This window comes from Prorops nasuta, unplaced genomic scaffold (assembly GCF_024137725.1).
Source record: "Prorops nasuta isolate Cenicafe-Biocafe unplaced genomic scaffold, Cenicafe_Pnas_1.2 PNAS00005, whole genome shotgun sequence".
NCBI lineage: Eukaryota > Metazoa > Arthropoda > Insecta > Hymenoptera > Bethylidae > Prorops > Prorops nasuta.
This window is the reverse complement of record NW_027116802.1, coordinates 7,621,053-7,635,347: the sequence shown is the minus strand read 5'-3', so window position 1 is coordinate 7,635,347 and position 14,295 is coordinate 7,621,053. Positions and strand designations below refer to the sequence as shown.

At 33.0% G+C, this 14,295-nt stretch overlaps 4 protein-coding genes across 8 annotated transcripts; 3 read left to right on the top strand and 1 right to left on the bottom strand.

Moving 5' to 3' along the window:
• Positions 1-630: 630 nt before the first annotated feature.
• S1P (membrane-bound transcription factor site-1 protease) lies at positions 631-5,587 on the bottom strand. 3 transcript variants are annotated; one of them, XM_066726685.1, is made up of 13 exons: positions 5,180-5,587; positions 4,563-5,116; positions 4,357-4,488; positions 4,082-4,291; positions 3,827-4,011; positions 3,309-3,755; positions 2,953-3,236; positions 2,770-2,881; positions 2,439-2,697; positions 2,079-2,353; positions 1,753-2,015; positions 1,395-1,689; positions 631-1,312 (listed from the first exon to the last, which is right to left on the bottom strand). In XM_066726685.1, the coding sequence occupies exons 2-13, from the start codon at positions 5,100-5,102 to the stop codon at positions 901-903; spliced, it is 3,414 nt and encodes a 1,137-aa protein (XP_066582782.1). In that variant the 5' UTR covers positions 5,103-5,116; positions 5,180-5,587; the 3' UTR covers positions 631-900. The 3 variants fall into 3 exon arrangements, with proteins under 3 accessions (XP_066582782.1, XP_066582781.1, XP_066582783.1); XM_066726684.1 differs by having other exon boundaries at positions 5,184-5,586; XM_066726686.1 differs by lacking the exon at positions 5,180-5,587 and having other exon boundaries at positions 4,563-4,810; positions 4,899-4,974.
• Positions 5,588-5,763: 176 nt separating this feature from the next.
• LOC136773217 (DNA ligase 4-like) lies at positions 5,764-13,008 on the top strand. Of its 3 annotated transcripts, XM_066726687.1 has the most exons (12): positions 8,967-9,161; positions 9,230-9,285; positions 9,655-9,827; positions 9,896-10,053; positions 10,124-10,398; positions 10,472-10,786; positions 10,848-11,157; positions 11,222-11,351; positions 11,434-11,688; positions 11,754-11,942; positions 12,021-12,587; positions 12,649-13,008. In XM_066726687.1, the coding sequence occupies exons 1-12, from the start codon at positions 9,118-9,120 to the stop codon at positions 12,994-12,996; spliced, it is 2,820 nt and encodes a 939-aa protein (XP_066582784.1). In that variant the 5' UTR covers positions 8,967-9,117; the 3' UTR covers positions 12,997-13,008. The 3 variants fall into 3 exon arrangements, with proteins under 3 accessions (XP_066582786.1, XP_066582784.1, XP_066582787.1); XM_066726689.1 differs by lacking the exons at positions 8,967-9,161; positions 9,230-9,285 and adding an exon at positions 5,764-5,980; XM_066726690.1 differs by lacking the exons at positions 8,967-9,161; positions 9,230-9,285 and adding an exon at positions 9,435-9,573.
• LOC136773218 (uncharacterized) lies at positions 5,974-7,471 on the top strand. Its single transcript, XM_066726691.1, has 3 exons — positions 5,974-6,316; positions 6,575-7,014; positions 7,080-7,471. The coding sequence occupies exons 2-3, from the start codon at positions 6,623-6,625 to the stop codon at positions 7,345-7,347; spliced, it is 660 nt and encodes a 219-aa protein (XP_066582788.1). The 5' UTR covers positions 5,974-6,316; positions 6,575-6,622; the 3' UTR covers positions 7,348-7,471.
• On the top strand, positions 7,388-9,038 carry LOC136773829 (general transcription factor 3C polypeptide 3-like). Its single transcript, XM_066727741.1, has 2 exons — positions 7,388-8,857; positions 8,958-9,038. The coding sequence occupies exons 1-2, from the start codon at positions 7,388-7,390 to the stop codon at positions 9,036-9,038; spliced, it is 1,551 nt and encodes a 516-aa protein (XP_066583838.1).
• Positions 13,009-14,295: the final 1,287 nt, after the last annotated feature.

Genomic DNA, 14,295 nt, shown 5'->3' with positions numbered 1-14,295 from the left:
GGACACCGCTTTGGTGGTATGACAGCGGCTCTCTCTCTCTCAGCTCTTTGTCAATCCTATCCGCGATTCACTATACTACTCATTTTGCATTTTACAATTCTAACATTCTTGTCGTCCCACGAATTTCCTTTAGAATGTAACGTTATAGCCGGCACTTTTTCAATTTCTAACATTACCTTTGAATCCTATTTTCATTAATAATTATTAACGTAAGGCTTTAATGTCTATCTTATTATATTTTGATTGCAGTCTTCAATCACTAATTAAGCCGTATTATTTTTGTATATATACACACCGAATCACTGATATCGCTTTTTCTCCATAACGATAAGGAGCGACAGTTTTCGTAATCTTACGTTCGAATGCAAGCGCTTCGTAATTTATCAATTAAAATATTACACTACATTAATAAAATGCGCGTGATCCAATATATATTATACAAAACATCAGATAGTTAATAGTTAAATATTATTTTTGATGAAGAAAGTTTTAATTATTTTTTCTAAACAATAAAAACAGAAAATAAAGTTTTGCATGGAACATTCTAGAAATTGTATTAAACGCCATCTGAAACGACAATTTGGGTAAAATAATGTATAATTTTTTGTAAATATAAATGCTATTCTTCTATATTCTTTTTGTATAAAATAATAATATTATAATATATATATATATACAAATATTTTTAACTTATATTTCCTTAATTAATAGGAAGACATACTTTTTTAACAAAATTTATTAGTATAAATGATAAATTTCATAACATACCCAATATTGAAAATATTTGGAGTATTGGTATTCTTATCGTAGGAGCGGCGTGTAAAAGCTATTATAAAAATTATGTGAACTGTGCAATTCGTATATCAATATCTACCTTATCAACCGGTATTTTTTGCAACATCATATTTGTGGTATCCTACGAATAGCGATCGTTTGTACAACTCGACGTAATTTACTAACAGTTCGTTTTCTTCGCGAATGACGCTTAAAGATCAAGCAGTACCAATGACTTAATAAATAAACAAATACTGCTCCTAAAATTACAATACCTATTATGAAACTCCAACTAATTCTTTCACTTGATATTTTTTTATTCTTTTGCTCGAATTCATCGTCCTTAACTTCATGATCCTTTTCATCCTCTTCGTTTTTCATTCCTAGTTCTTCCTGATCATTGCGTAGTCTGACTTCCGATATAAAAGGTATATTACCTGCCACTTGCCTTTTAAACCACAAAGAGTTTGGATCTTCTGACAATGATATCGCTGCTGTATCTCCAATAGAAAGTAGTTTCTGGGGCTTATATAAATTTCTGAAAAAGTAATTTTTACTTTATGAGTTTCCAGGAAAAAAGACTGTATGAAACTTCGAAAAATTATGAAAATATTTTTTACATTGGGATAGTTTCGTTAAGGGGTTTTGGTACAGCCATAATAGGAACTGGACAATTTGGAATTGGTCGAATTAAGTTTCCAATTGAACTTTCATATTCCAGTACTTTACTATGCCTTTTTAAATTGTTTCCATCCATTCTTTTTGGTAACTCGTCAGATGCCTTACTGCTCAAAGCACTCAATTTACCATTGTTTTGACGAAAATTTTCCTTATTTATGTTTTCAACCATAAATACGGATGGTACTCGTCCTGTTGTCGTATACTCCAAAATTGCATCCAACATCCAAAAACAAGCTAAAATTAATTATAATTAAAATGTTTAGATTTATTTTAATTGAGCTATTATTAAACACGTACGTTTCTGGCGATGACTATCATCAATGCAATTAGAATCACCATATACTACGATTCTTCCAGCATCATTTATCTCTTTGGCGTCATTATTTTTTTCCACTTCATTATTATCGACATATCCAACCTCTCTCTCTTTCATATGATTTTCAGTCTGCAGAAGACCAAGGATTGGCATAGGAGTAGATGGTTTCGTCTCACTTTCTAATAATAATTCTTGGCCCTGGTTTCGCAAAGCAGCATGAATTAGAACCCCACTTTCAGGAAATCTAATAAAAATATTAAATAATTCTGTTAATCAAGAATGTATTAAATTATTACATGTTTAATACCTAGCAATAGTAGTCCCTGAGGAAAAAATAACAGGAGGATGCTGCCCTAATACAAACTGACCATCTCCTACAACATCACTAAATGCAATACCCCAGTTGGAATAAAGGAGATCATTCAGCGCTGGAACATTTGCTCCTCCGGTATCAGGTATCCACCACTGACGAGTATTTTCGTCATAAAACTTTACTTTACGCATAACAGTAACATTGTACCAATCAGCAAATACTATTACAGAGAGACCCTCTTCCTCGACATCTTTCTTCAGCTTTGATATCTAATTAAAATATTTTTACCGTTTAAAAGTACAATATTTAATAAACGTTAGCGTTTAAATAACCAAAAAATAAAACTTCTTAAACCTCTTCAGGAAAAAATTCTTCCTCAGGGTCAACGACTAATAAAGTTCCATAATTGTTGGCGTCAAAGCAGGTGAATGGCGTTCCTAGTACTTCTAAATAATAACCAGCGTTACGCAAATGCTGATACATAGTTTTAAAATTTGTATGAATATGATCTCCATTCCAATCGAGAGGATCATTTTTTGCCTTTAGATCGTCCCGAGGAAAATATCCTGGCGGGTATCTCAAATTGTGAAATTGATCCCATAAAATACGTTTGCTAAAAAAATAAAAAATACTGTAAAATAATACTTATTATTTTGTATTATCAAAATATTTGATTTTGTCGTACTGCCGTGGAGGTGTTGGAATAATTTTAGCCTTTAACGGTAAATCAATAGTGCTGGTTTTTATTTCCTGTTCGCCGTCACTTGATAGTGATTGAATGGTGAGAGTAATATGTCCTGTTTATTGAAAAAAAAAAAAATACAAGCTATCCTTTATTGCTTTCTGAAAATAAAAAATAAATTTGAACCTTGGGCAATGCCCTGCCAATCACGGTATGCTTCAGGGACGGTAATAGCAACAGCAAGCCAACCAGACCATGGCCAGAGAACATCACTATGAGTTAACGAAACGTCGATTTGACCTTCGCCAGCACCGTTTCCTATATAAGGATGCCAATGTAAATCTGTAATATGTCCGGAAACACCTAAACCATTGATTATCGTCACGTTTACTATTGCTGGTTTACTACTATAGTAGATTGCTTGACTGCAGTATGGCCACATATACTGGCACTCGGTTAAATCTATATAACTATATAATTATATTAATTAGTACGAAGTTGATATAAAAGCACTCATTGTTTAACGTTGAAAACGTTGGTACCTTGGACTGAGAGTCGCTACAGGCGTATACATTCGGAGAAAATGAAAAGCTCGTAAGAGGTCCAGTTTTCCTGCGCCTTGCTCAAACATACCAACACCAGGAAGTCGATGAGCTGAACTTAGCAATGCCTGCTTCATACTGGCTGGCGTTATTCGCTTATTCGTCTTTTGTTCTTTGGTTTGGATAAATCCACTTGCCAAAAGTGCTACAGCCCCTGCTACAACTGGACTAGCGACTGAAGTCCCAGAAAGGGTTCTACATCCGCCTTGCAAAGCAGTTCCCCTCACACCTGACCCATATGTTACCAAATCAGGTTTCATTCTTCCATAACCAGCTGGTAATTCCCAGGTAGTCATTCCACGAGATGAAAACTTAGCTATCTGATCTTCCCAATTTATTCCACCAACTCCTATCACATCCATTTGATCTGCTGGATTATTTAACGTCCTGCAGAAAAAGAATAAGTTTATTATTTAATTGAAACCTTTCTCCTTGTCCTGCTGCTAATATTTTCATACCCATACAAGGGACCATCATTTCCAATAGCAGAAACCATGATAACACCATTAGCTGTAAGTTCCCAAACTTTATCGACAAAAGGGTGATCCATAAAATCAGGCCCACCAATACTCAAGTTTAATACTGTAACTTTTGTGAGTATAGCATAATTAAAAGCATCCAAAAACCATGAAGTGTAGGACACCTATTAAATTACACTAAATCAGTGAAAAAAGTTTTATGTACCACAAACTGCTTTTAAGGATATTTTTTACTTGAGTATTTGTAAAAACTCGAAAAATGTGAAGCTCTGCATCAGGCGCGAATCCTGGGCATTCTTTTGAAGATGAGGCTATTACCCCAGTTACAAATGTTCCATGGCCAAGACCATCTTCAAAAGTTTTTTCATTTGTCCAATTTGATCTCTCTTTGATTCTTTTAAAATGTGGATGACCAGCTGTTAAACCTGTATCAAAAACAGCTACCTACACAAAAGAAATTAAATCTATAAGCTTTTACGGAAAATTTTTTTTATTTCTCTTTAACCTACTCTCACTCCATGTCCAGTAACTCCCATTCTCCATAAAGCATCTGCTTGTAGGATACTTGTAATCTGTCTGGGTATAGCTCTTAATAATCTTCTTGAAGACTGTCTATTAGTTGGTCTATATATTTTGTTGTTCTGAAAATATTACATTATTATTCCTTATTCCTGCATTTATAAAAGAAAGTTTTAACAGTAGACATTATTCTCACATAATTATTAATTTTTCTCTTAAAGCTCTTGTATTCTGGCTGATCTTCATCATAATCATTGGTTGTATTAATAAATTTTAAAGTACGTTTGACAAATCGTTGAGGTGTTACTCTTTTCACAAGAGGATGATTATTTAAAGCTTCCAAACCATCATATTTATCTGCTTCTTTTAACGATATCACATCAAAATCACTAGGATACTCAGATGCAAGATTTTTTCTGAATAATATAGTCCAGTTCTGTAAACCTGAAAAGCTCAAGGCAGCTCTGATAAATTTTTCTCGTGCATACGGTTTATAGTAGCCTTTAAACGTGACTATGTATTCATTTTTTACAATGTCAGTAGAAAAATCTATCTTCAGTTTTTCCATATTCCAACCACAAGAATAACATAAATTAGATGCATCATGACATTGAGGAAAGGCAGTCGAATCAGTGGGAACGTTATCTCCAAAAATCTTAGAGTTTTCTTTAGTTTCTATTGTTCCATTGATTGAAACCACTGACAGCATGTAAATAAACCATATGTAGGACTTCATACTATTAGTATCAACTAAAAATAAAAGAATTATTTTTAATCTCATCTTCAATAAATTATACAATATTGTGAATTTACCTACGTCAATATTAATATTATCTCCACATTTTCATAACCTTATATGTTTACTAGATAATTCTTTTCTCTTCTTTTATAGACCATTTTGACTCACTATATATTATTTGCTTCTTTTGTGAAGCAATAAATAGGAAACAATAATCATTGGATATTACAGATTCCAATAACTACAAAGATTAACCCATGCTTGCATGTTAATCGTTAATCTTTCAAATTGGATGATGTTTGCGATTAGGTTACTTTTTGTCGTTGGTGCGGTCTGGGAGCTTAATTTAAAGCCATGTAATAAGTCATTAATAAAAATAAATACGCCAGATCAGATAATGCTCGCTTGAGTAATTCGAGTTATTATTTTTCCCTGGTTTTTCTTACATTTCAGTCGATAATGAAGTTTAAGCAAATCAGTTTTTTATGCTGGTGCCATTTATATTTTTATACACACTTTGCAGCTGTTCCAAGTGTTCCAACTGGTTCCAATCCAACATTTCCGACTTCCAGGCGCAACGCTAGGTTAAGTTAAACCCAGTTAAACCTGAATCCTGAAAAGCTACTTGCTCTGGACTCTGGAGTAGTCTGGAGCTATGTAGTACATATACACGTTCAATTCAATCACTTCAATCATTTCAATCCAGTTCAATTCAATCGGTGGTTAAATGTCAAGATCTCTTTTTAAGTTTGAACAACTTTGATCGTTTTTATAGAATTTAAAAATTCAAAGACCAAAGTAATGGATAATAAAAAAATGTTTTTCAACTGCTTTAGTAATTAAACTTTTTAGAGGGAGAGTGTATGAAAACCATTGTAAGAATTAGAAAATATAAATAGATTTGTTCGTTTTAGGTTGTACGTTTGTAAATTAGGTACGTTTAATTTTTTATTTCGGGTAGACTGACACCGTAACAATTATAGCAGGTGCAGAAAGTGTAGAAGGGGTACAAACTAAAACGAATAAATCTAATATTTAAAAAACTGTCATTTGATCAATTTCTAAAATTTATGAGAGCTGTGTCAACCCAAGGGTGGATGAGACTGTCGTAATAAAAAGCGAGGCAATAGGTCACTATTGTCAATGTATATAATAATTAAAATTTTTAAGCAATTTTGTGCGCAGTAGCGTGGCTCGACCACACCTGTAAGGTAGGAATACATTCATTTCTTTTTTTTGTCATATTTTTAATCTTAAACTGAATTAAACTATAAAAAATAGTGGTGCATACGTTATAATAAATTTTTGTTTAAAAAAATAATAGTTATATATAAACATCGGTAGGCACTTTGTATTTTTAGTCATTAAGCCAATTTTCATTGTTTGTATTTATGTATACTTTCTGCATTTTTCACAAAAACTGTATATTGTATGTTATATGAAGTATACATTTTTAATGAAAATTGCAGAAAAAGTCAGAAGCTGTAAACAACAAAAACCCATTGTTAGCAATTTTAATGGAGAAAATGGAAGAAGAAAATTCAACTGAAGAAACAGGAAGCTTAAAGAAAGAAAATATAATCAGTTGTGATTTAATGATGACTAATAAAACTGGTATTATAGCACCAGTAATTATTGAAGAGATAGATGGAAATGAGACAGATGTAGATTTTAATGAATTTGTTGAGGCAGAAGCATTGAAAATGACTGACATATCAAACTATTTGCATTATGATCCAAGTACTTCTTCAACTTTGAATGATATTGAAGAACAAGAATGCTTAAGATGGCAAATAGAGGAAGATAAATTAACAAAGCAATTTTTAAATGGCGAAATAGAATTTTGTGAATATTCTCTTAGAATGGACAAAGATACGGATTTAGAAGTAACTGATTCAGAATTTATGAGGTACAAAAATCAATTTCATTCGAGCAATCTGTGTAATGTATGCTGAGCTCTTAACTAAATTTCAGAAGGGATGGATCTAATGAACAAATTGCTCGTCAAAGAAGTAGTCTGAAAAAATCACAGAGGGCAAGTAATATCTATAAACAGAAAAGAAAGAGGCGTACACTACCTCCTGCATTACAGGGTCTTATGGGGGAAGCAAATTTAAGATTTGCAAGAGGTGATATTGATTTAGCAACAAAAATTTGCATGGAAATTATTAGGCAAGTCTTCTCTCATCTGTTTATCTATTTCATCATAGAGCAACTATTTTCAATTTTTAAATTTTCATAGGCAAGTGCCCAGTGCACCTGAGCCATATCACACTTTGGCTATGATTTATGAAAATGATCAACCAGAAAAGGCATTACAAGTGGCTTTAATTGCTGCTCATCTCAGTCCAAAAGATGCTGATCAATGGGCTAGATTGGCAAATTTATCTTTGGAAAGCGGTAATGTTAAACAAGCTATTGCATGCTATTCCAAAGCTATTCAAGCTAGTCCAAAGGACATAAATCTTTATGAATTAAGAGCACAGCTTCAAGAACAAAATGGTGACAGAAGAGCATTTTTAAGAGGATATAGTAAATTGGTTACACAGTTGGAGCCTGAAGATGGAGAGTATATAGTAAAGTGTGCTAAAATGTTGGCAAAACGATACATGCAAGAAAATAATAATGAGCAGGCACTGGATGCAATGGAAAATATATTCACTAAAGCTTTGAATCTAATAACCTTAGAAGAAGTTAACATAATGACAGAATTACTTATTGCGCTCAAAAATTTTCAAAGATGTCTGGATATTTTAACTAAATATACTAGTATCTGGGTAAAATTTGAAGCTAATCACCTAGAAGACAATGCACTCAAAGAAAAACAACTGTCTGACACAATTTATAAAATTAAATCATGTGACATACCAGAGGATGTAGTTGTAGATTTAAAAGCTAAATTTTTGATAGTATTAATAGAATTGAATGAAATTGATAAGGCAAAGAACTTATTACCAAAATTATACACTAAGGAGAATCCTGAAATTTCCGGCGATCTCTTTTTAGACGTCGCCGAGGCATTGATGGAAAAAAATGAGTTTAAACAGGCCTTGTTGCTTTTAGATCCTTTGGTTAAAAGTACCAATTATAGTTTAGCCGCAGTCTGGCTTAGGCACGCAGAATGCTGGGCTGGCTGTAAAGATACCAAAAAAGCAATAGCATCGTATGAAGTTGTTAGGGAATTATCTCCCCAGCATTTAGGGGCACGATTATCCTTGGCTAAGCTCTATAAAAGCAAAAATCAATTCAACAAAGCAATAGAAGTATTAAAACAGGATCCTCAGTGTGATACTCTGGATCCTGAAGTTATCTACAAAAGAACCTTGTTATTGTTAAAAGTTAGAAGATACTCAGAGTATTTCAAGTCAGGGATGCTGCTTTTTTCTCGGCACTGTGCGACTATTAGGTCAAAAGCAGAGCTTAATACTATTGTTCGAGCAACTGGAGTTCGTCAACGCTTGGAAGCTCTACAACTTCAAAGATTATCGTGTGGAGAAAAAATAGAGGATGAAAACGCACCAACTTTCCTCAACAGCGCCGAGCCCAGCGAGAGTAAAGAATTTTCCTTGTTTTTGCAAATGGGCAAATTGGCATATAAATTAAAAAAATTTGGGTTACTTCAAAGGATCTGTTTTAGCGCATTGACCTCAAAGAAATTTGAGAAAAAAAATTCTTACATAATGTTTCTTTGCTTAATAGCATGTATTTATAACAATGACTCATTTTATGGGTATAATATTGTACGAGAGTTGGTAAGAGTCTGTCAAAGATCAAACTCTTGGAATCTATTGAATATTATAATTCAAAAAGCCGAAGATTCTAGGCATAATAGATTTATAATGAGAATTTTAGGGAGAGAAGATGTCTTTTCTTACATGCACATTATGCATGCAAACAATTGTCTTGTCTCTGGAACTTACAAATATGCCCTGAATGATTACATATCTCTGTTCAGAGTTAGTCCAAGTGCATTATTATCCATACTTATTGCTGTCACTTTATTACAAATGGCATGTCAGAAGCTGGCTTCGAAAAAGAATCAATTGGTTGTTCAAGGTATACAATTTTATGAAATTTCGATTGGAGAATAAAAAATTTTTTATTTAATTATTTTCTTATTTTAGCAATGGCATTTTTGAAAAAATATTCTCAGCTTCGTGGGAAAGGAGGCAAACAAGAGGTCTATTACAATTCTGCAAGATTATTTCATCAGATTGGCCTATTACCAACTGCTATTCACTACTATAAATTAGTTTTAGAAAACGATCTGGAAGAAGTGGTTCTTCAGAATGCGAATCTGTTAGATTTAAGACGAGAGGCCGCATTTAATTTGCATCTTATTTATTTACACTCTGATAATGTCCTTTTAGCTAGATCGTATCTGGATAAATATATTACTGTTTAGAGTTTATTCTTTATTTTTTTTATAATATAAGAATGCCAATATTTAAATACATAAGAGGCACATGTAAATATTAATATGTATTTTTTGTCAAACAAATTTTCCTTCTTTTTACTCATATTCTCTTTGCTATTATTTGACTGCTAGAAAACAAAATGACAACGTCCTTATCGAGAGAAATTAAATTCGTCACGTTATGCCAAACATTCGAGAAAGTAATAAAATCACGATCTAATGATGAGAAAATTAATATCTTACAAATATTCATTAATCACTGTAGAAATATTGGGAAATCGATTGAAAAGAGAGCATCGGATGCCGTATGTACTTTGAAGCTTACTTACCATCGTATAAATTATTTTTATATTATACCATTGATGCTTTTTAGGATCTTTCTCTGTATCCATTAATGCGATTAATCTTACCAAGCTTTGAGCGCGAGAGGAGCTCTTTAAAACTGAAGGAAAAATCTCTAGCAAACATTTATATACGTGTATTTTATTTAGATAAAAAAAAAAAGGATGCTCAACAATTACTAAAATACAAGTATAACTACTTCTTCTATAAATAAAATTAAAAGATTATGAACATTTCTTAATTAAAAATCATTTTGCAGGGTTTCCAATTCAGAAGATATGGCAGCAACTGACTTTGCTGGTAGAGTTTATCATATTTCTCGGAACAGACTATTAAATGATGAAAGCTCATTTACTATAGAGCGAATAAATAAATTTCTCGATGATGTTTCACAGGGTAATATGAAAGATCGTCGAAAAGATGAGTTGTTTAAAGAGTTAGTAGAAGAGTTGAGCGCGCTTGAATTAAAGTGGCTAACTCGCATTATTCTTAAAGATTTAAAGCTTGGAATAAAGAAGAAAAAGATATTAGAAGGTTTGCTATAACATTTTTTTAAAATTGTGTAGTCATAATTTGTATATCTTATATTGCTTCCTTAAATTCTTAGTTTACCATCCTGATGCTGCGGCTTATTACAATGGAATGTCAGATTTGTATCAAATTTGTGAAAGATTAAAAAATCCTCGAATAAAAATGCAAAGTCAAATACAAATTTTTTATCATTTTAAACCGATGCTTTTAGAGATGTGCAGTATTGAAAATATCGCTAAGCTCTTTCTCCAAAACGAGCAGTATTTTGTGCAAACTAAATTTGATGGTGAAAGATCACAGATTCATATGAAAGATGGGGTCTTCAAGTATTTTACAAGACAAGGGTTTGATATCACGAATAATTCGAGTTATGGTGAAAGAAATTCATCAGGTAAAAAACAATTTGGAACGAAAAAATAATAGATAATGATTAAATTCTATAATAATTCTAGGAGGCTTCCTTACAATTGAAATATCTCGATTACTACATCCTGATTGTAAATCATTGATCATGGATGGGGAGCTAATGGGCTGGCATAAAGAAAAGAGGAAGTTTGGTTCTAAAGGCCAAAATTTTGATGTAAAAAAATTGTCCAGTAATAGTCGTCACCAACCTTGCTTCGTGGCTTATGACCTTATTTTATATAACGATGAGGTATTGATCAATGACCCTTACGAGCATCGCTTGAATTTATTACAAACCATTTTCTCTGAAAAAGAAGGTGTTTTAGTTAATTGCAAGTCGATCAAAATAGATAAATGGTAAATAAAAATGAAACAATTGACTGTTGAGTAAAGAAAATAACATTACTTTGCAACATTACAGCGATGAATTGTTAACAAATTTTCAAAAGAGTATCGACGACAATGAAGAAGGTATTGTCGTGAAGAAAGTTAATTTTAACTACAAGCCTAATGTTCGCGATGGGGGTGGATGCTACAAAATCAAAGCAGAGGTATGATACTCTCTTAAATACTATATAATGTATAAATTATGCTTTTATTAAAAATGTAGAAACTGATTTATACACTTTTCAGTACTCTGGCGACTTAGTTAATGATTTAGATTTAATCGTGCTTGGTGGATATTACGGTGAAGGTAGGCACACTGGGTTGATTAACAGCTTTTTAATGGGTATAGTTAACAATGTTGGAACAGCACAGCAGCCATCCAAATTTAAAGCTGTGGTGTCTGTAAGCACCGGTCTTAGTAATGAAGATATTAAGCAATTGCAATCAATGTTTGTCCAGCATGGGTCCAATGCATGCCCACGTATGGTTCAAGGGCCTAAAGTAAATATCTTCCCTTTTCACTCATTAAAATTGTTTATGTCACCTGTATTATTACCTTTTTTTAGTTCGAGCCTCCTGATTTATGGATTCCACCAGAAAAATCCATAATCCTTACGCTACGAGCTTCCGAAATGTTAAGATCTGCCATGTATCCAACAGGATACAGTCTTCGTTTCCCACGAGTCTTGAAAATTAGACGAGACAAACCCTGGTACGGTGCTTGCAGCGAGACTGAATTTTTTTCATTGATTAAGGTAGAAACCTATATTTTTTGTTTCTGTAATTTAACTAGGTACTTAATTGGAAACAATACTGATCTACAATAATTGCAGGACAAGGGGCCGATACAAAAATTAACAAAAAAGCGGACAGCTAGGACCGAGATTAAAGTAGAAGATGCTCAAGTCTTGAAATTTCCCCGTTTAAGAGGCTCGACAATTTTGCGAACCGCTGGAAAATATATTGATGCAAAATTGCAGCAAAATGAAGTTAAACCAATAAGCAGACTTTTGGAGGGAAAGGAAATTTGTGTTATAATTGGTAATAACGAGTATCCTAAAGAGAAAATAGAGGAAGTTTTGCTGCAACACAGAGCTAAGGTTGTCCAGAATCCAGGAAAGAGTACTTTCTGCGTGATTGTGGCAAATCCAAGGGTTATAAGTGCTAAAAATTTAATAAAAAGTGGAAATTACAATGTGGTTAATTTTGATTGGTTCAAACGTGTGACTAACAAGAAAAATTGGGGTAAATTAGAACCATTTTATCCTTGGGATTTTTTATCCGTACGCAACGATACGAAATCGGATCTTGATAACATATTTGATAAGTTCCACGACAATTACACGGTTAATGCGGATGAAGAGTCTCTTAAACGGTCGATGAAAAGAGCCCATGAAATGGTAAATCCATAAAATAAAAAATAAAAGCGTACAATTTATTGAAACCTTTATTCTGTTTTAGACCTCACATATGAAAATTAAACAAAAGGCAATTAAAGAAGTGGACCAGATGGTATTTCGAGGATTGCCTTCATTTTCTTTGTTCAGAGATATCGTTGGATATTTTCGTGACCCTCATGATATATCCAAGCTGGAGTTTCAATTTCTCGCAGGACGAATTAGTGAAGAATTGGATGGAAGTGTAACCTATATATTTGTAAATACGGACGTTTCTAACACTGAGATAGATGAGAGCACGGACGTAGAAAATCAGCAGCTAATGCTGATACCAATTGTAGATAACAAATGGATTTCCAAATGTTTTCAACGTAAAGAATTTCTTGCGACTAAAGATTATTTCCTTAACTAAAATCATATATTTATTGTACGTTTGAAATGATTCACTGAAGTGTATTGCAAATGGGGCGTATTTAAATTATTATTATCATAATGTTGCCGAGAGAAATAAAATCGACAGATTTGGTTATGCTGTTGAATAATTCTATTTTTATTACAGTATATAAGTGTGCTCGAATTCAGTGCATGGCGCATCGTAACAAACTGAGGTCTCTGTTTGCCTGATATTCTTAAGGATTGGCTTGAGCTGGTTGAGTGACAGATAGACAGCCAGGTCGTTTAACATCTTCTTACTTCGAAATACTTATTCTCGACTTGACTCAGACTCTCGCACGATTTATTTGATTTTCGCGAAACCCATGCGCAAAATGCGAATCGCCAGCCACAGCTGCAACGTTTTGCTCACAAAGCCGGCCTTTCACAGGAATTTCCATGATAAAACGCAATATACAACAACAAAAGTACCAAACCGAATCAATCATACATCGTTTCTCAAATAGATTTTTATACGACGGGATGTAAAAAATCTAAGACAATTTCACGTAAAGCTTTAATAAGTAGCAACCGGTTTATCAGGAAAAAAAAAATCAGATTTGAGTGACGCGAGTGTCCGGACCAGATCTACTTATAGATACTTCACCTAGAGATGAGACGCGTATTAATTGAGTTTCGGCTTTTCCAAGCGCAAGTCTCAAGCTTTGCGGTCCAATTTATTCATAGAGGCTGTCCCGCTGACTGAACGACTACCAATTATATGTACTCGTTACTCTTGTCGAACAAGCTGCGCCAGCACTTTGCAAAATATATCCACGAAAATGCGCTAAATTTATTCCCAAATTAACCAAGATAAATTATAGTTTTTGCCTCCTCTTAAATTATTCATTTGCACATTCGCCCAGAAAAATAGAATCCGCTGTCTGTTGATACTTTTTCCTGTAGGTATTGTATATCATTAATTAAATAATAATCAAATTGTCATTATAAAGATGAAATTATGTAAATGAGAAATTTTGCAATTCCATTAGGAAAAATAAATTTGTCTCTACTTTAGATTAAAATCAATACCAAATATATTATTTTCACTCTAAAGTAATTTAAGATACACTGTAAAGGTATAATTTCATAAGAGATGAGAAGAGCAAAATAACAATGAATATTCATCTGCAGCTATAAACGCGGGGTATCTGTTTAAAAATGGCCAGATAAATGTCACAAAACTGGCTAAACCAACAAGAAAATTTCATCAGAGATATTTATATATGACTTCACAAAAAACCAAATATAATGAAAAACAATGAATTGTGATGCCATT

Coding starts and splice junctions, on each gene's coding strand:
- S1P (XM_066726685.1), bottom strand. CDS start 5,102: ATGAAGTCCTACATATGGTTTATTTACATGCTGTCAGTGGTTTCAATC. Junction 2,354..2,438: donor AAGAATTTTTTCCTGAAGAG/GTTTAAGAAGTT, acceptor TATTTTAATTAG/ATATCAAAGCTGAAGAAAGA. Junction 1,690..1,752: donor TGATAGTCATCGCCAGAAAC/GTACGTGTTTAA, acceptor AATTAATTTTAG/CTTGTTTTTGGATGTTGGAT.
- LOC136773829 (XM_066727741.1), top strand. CDS start 7,388: ATGATTTATGAAAATGATCAACCAGAAAAGGCATTACAAGTGGCTTTA. Junction 8,858..8,957: donor ATAATATTGTACGAGAGTTG/GTAAGAGTCTGT, acceptor TGAGAATTTTAG/GGAGAGAAGATGTCTTTTCT.
- LOC136773217 (XM_066726687.1), top strand. CDS start 9,118: ATGTCAGAAGCTGGCTTCGAAAAAGAATCAATTGGTTGTTCAAG. Junction 9,162..9,229: donor GAATCAATTGGTTGTTCAAG/GTATACAATTTT, acceptor TTCTTATTTTAG/CAATGGCATTTTTGAAAAAA. Junction 9,828..9,895: donor AAAAGAGAGCATCGGATGCC/GTATGTACTTTG, acceptor GATGCTTTTTAG/GATCTTTCTCTGTATCCATT.
- LOC136773218 (XM_066726691.1), top strand. CDS start 6,623: ATGGAGAAAATGGAAGAAGAAAATTCAACTGAAGAAACAGGAAGCTTA. Junction 7,015..7,079: donor ACTGATTCAGAATTTATGAG/GTACAAAAATCA, acceptor ACTAAATTTCAG/AAGGGATGGATCTAATGAAC.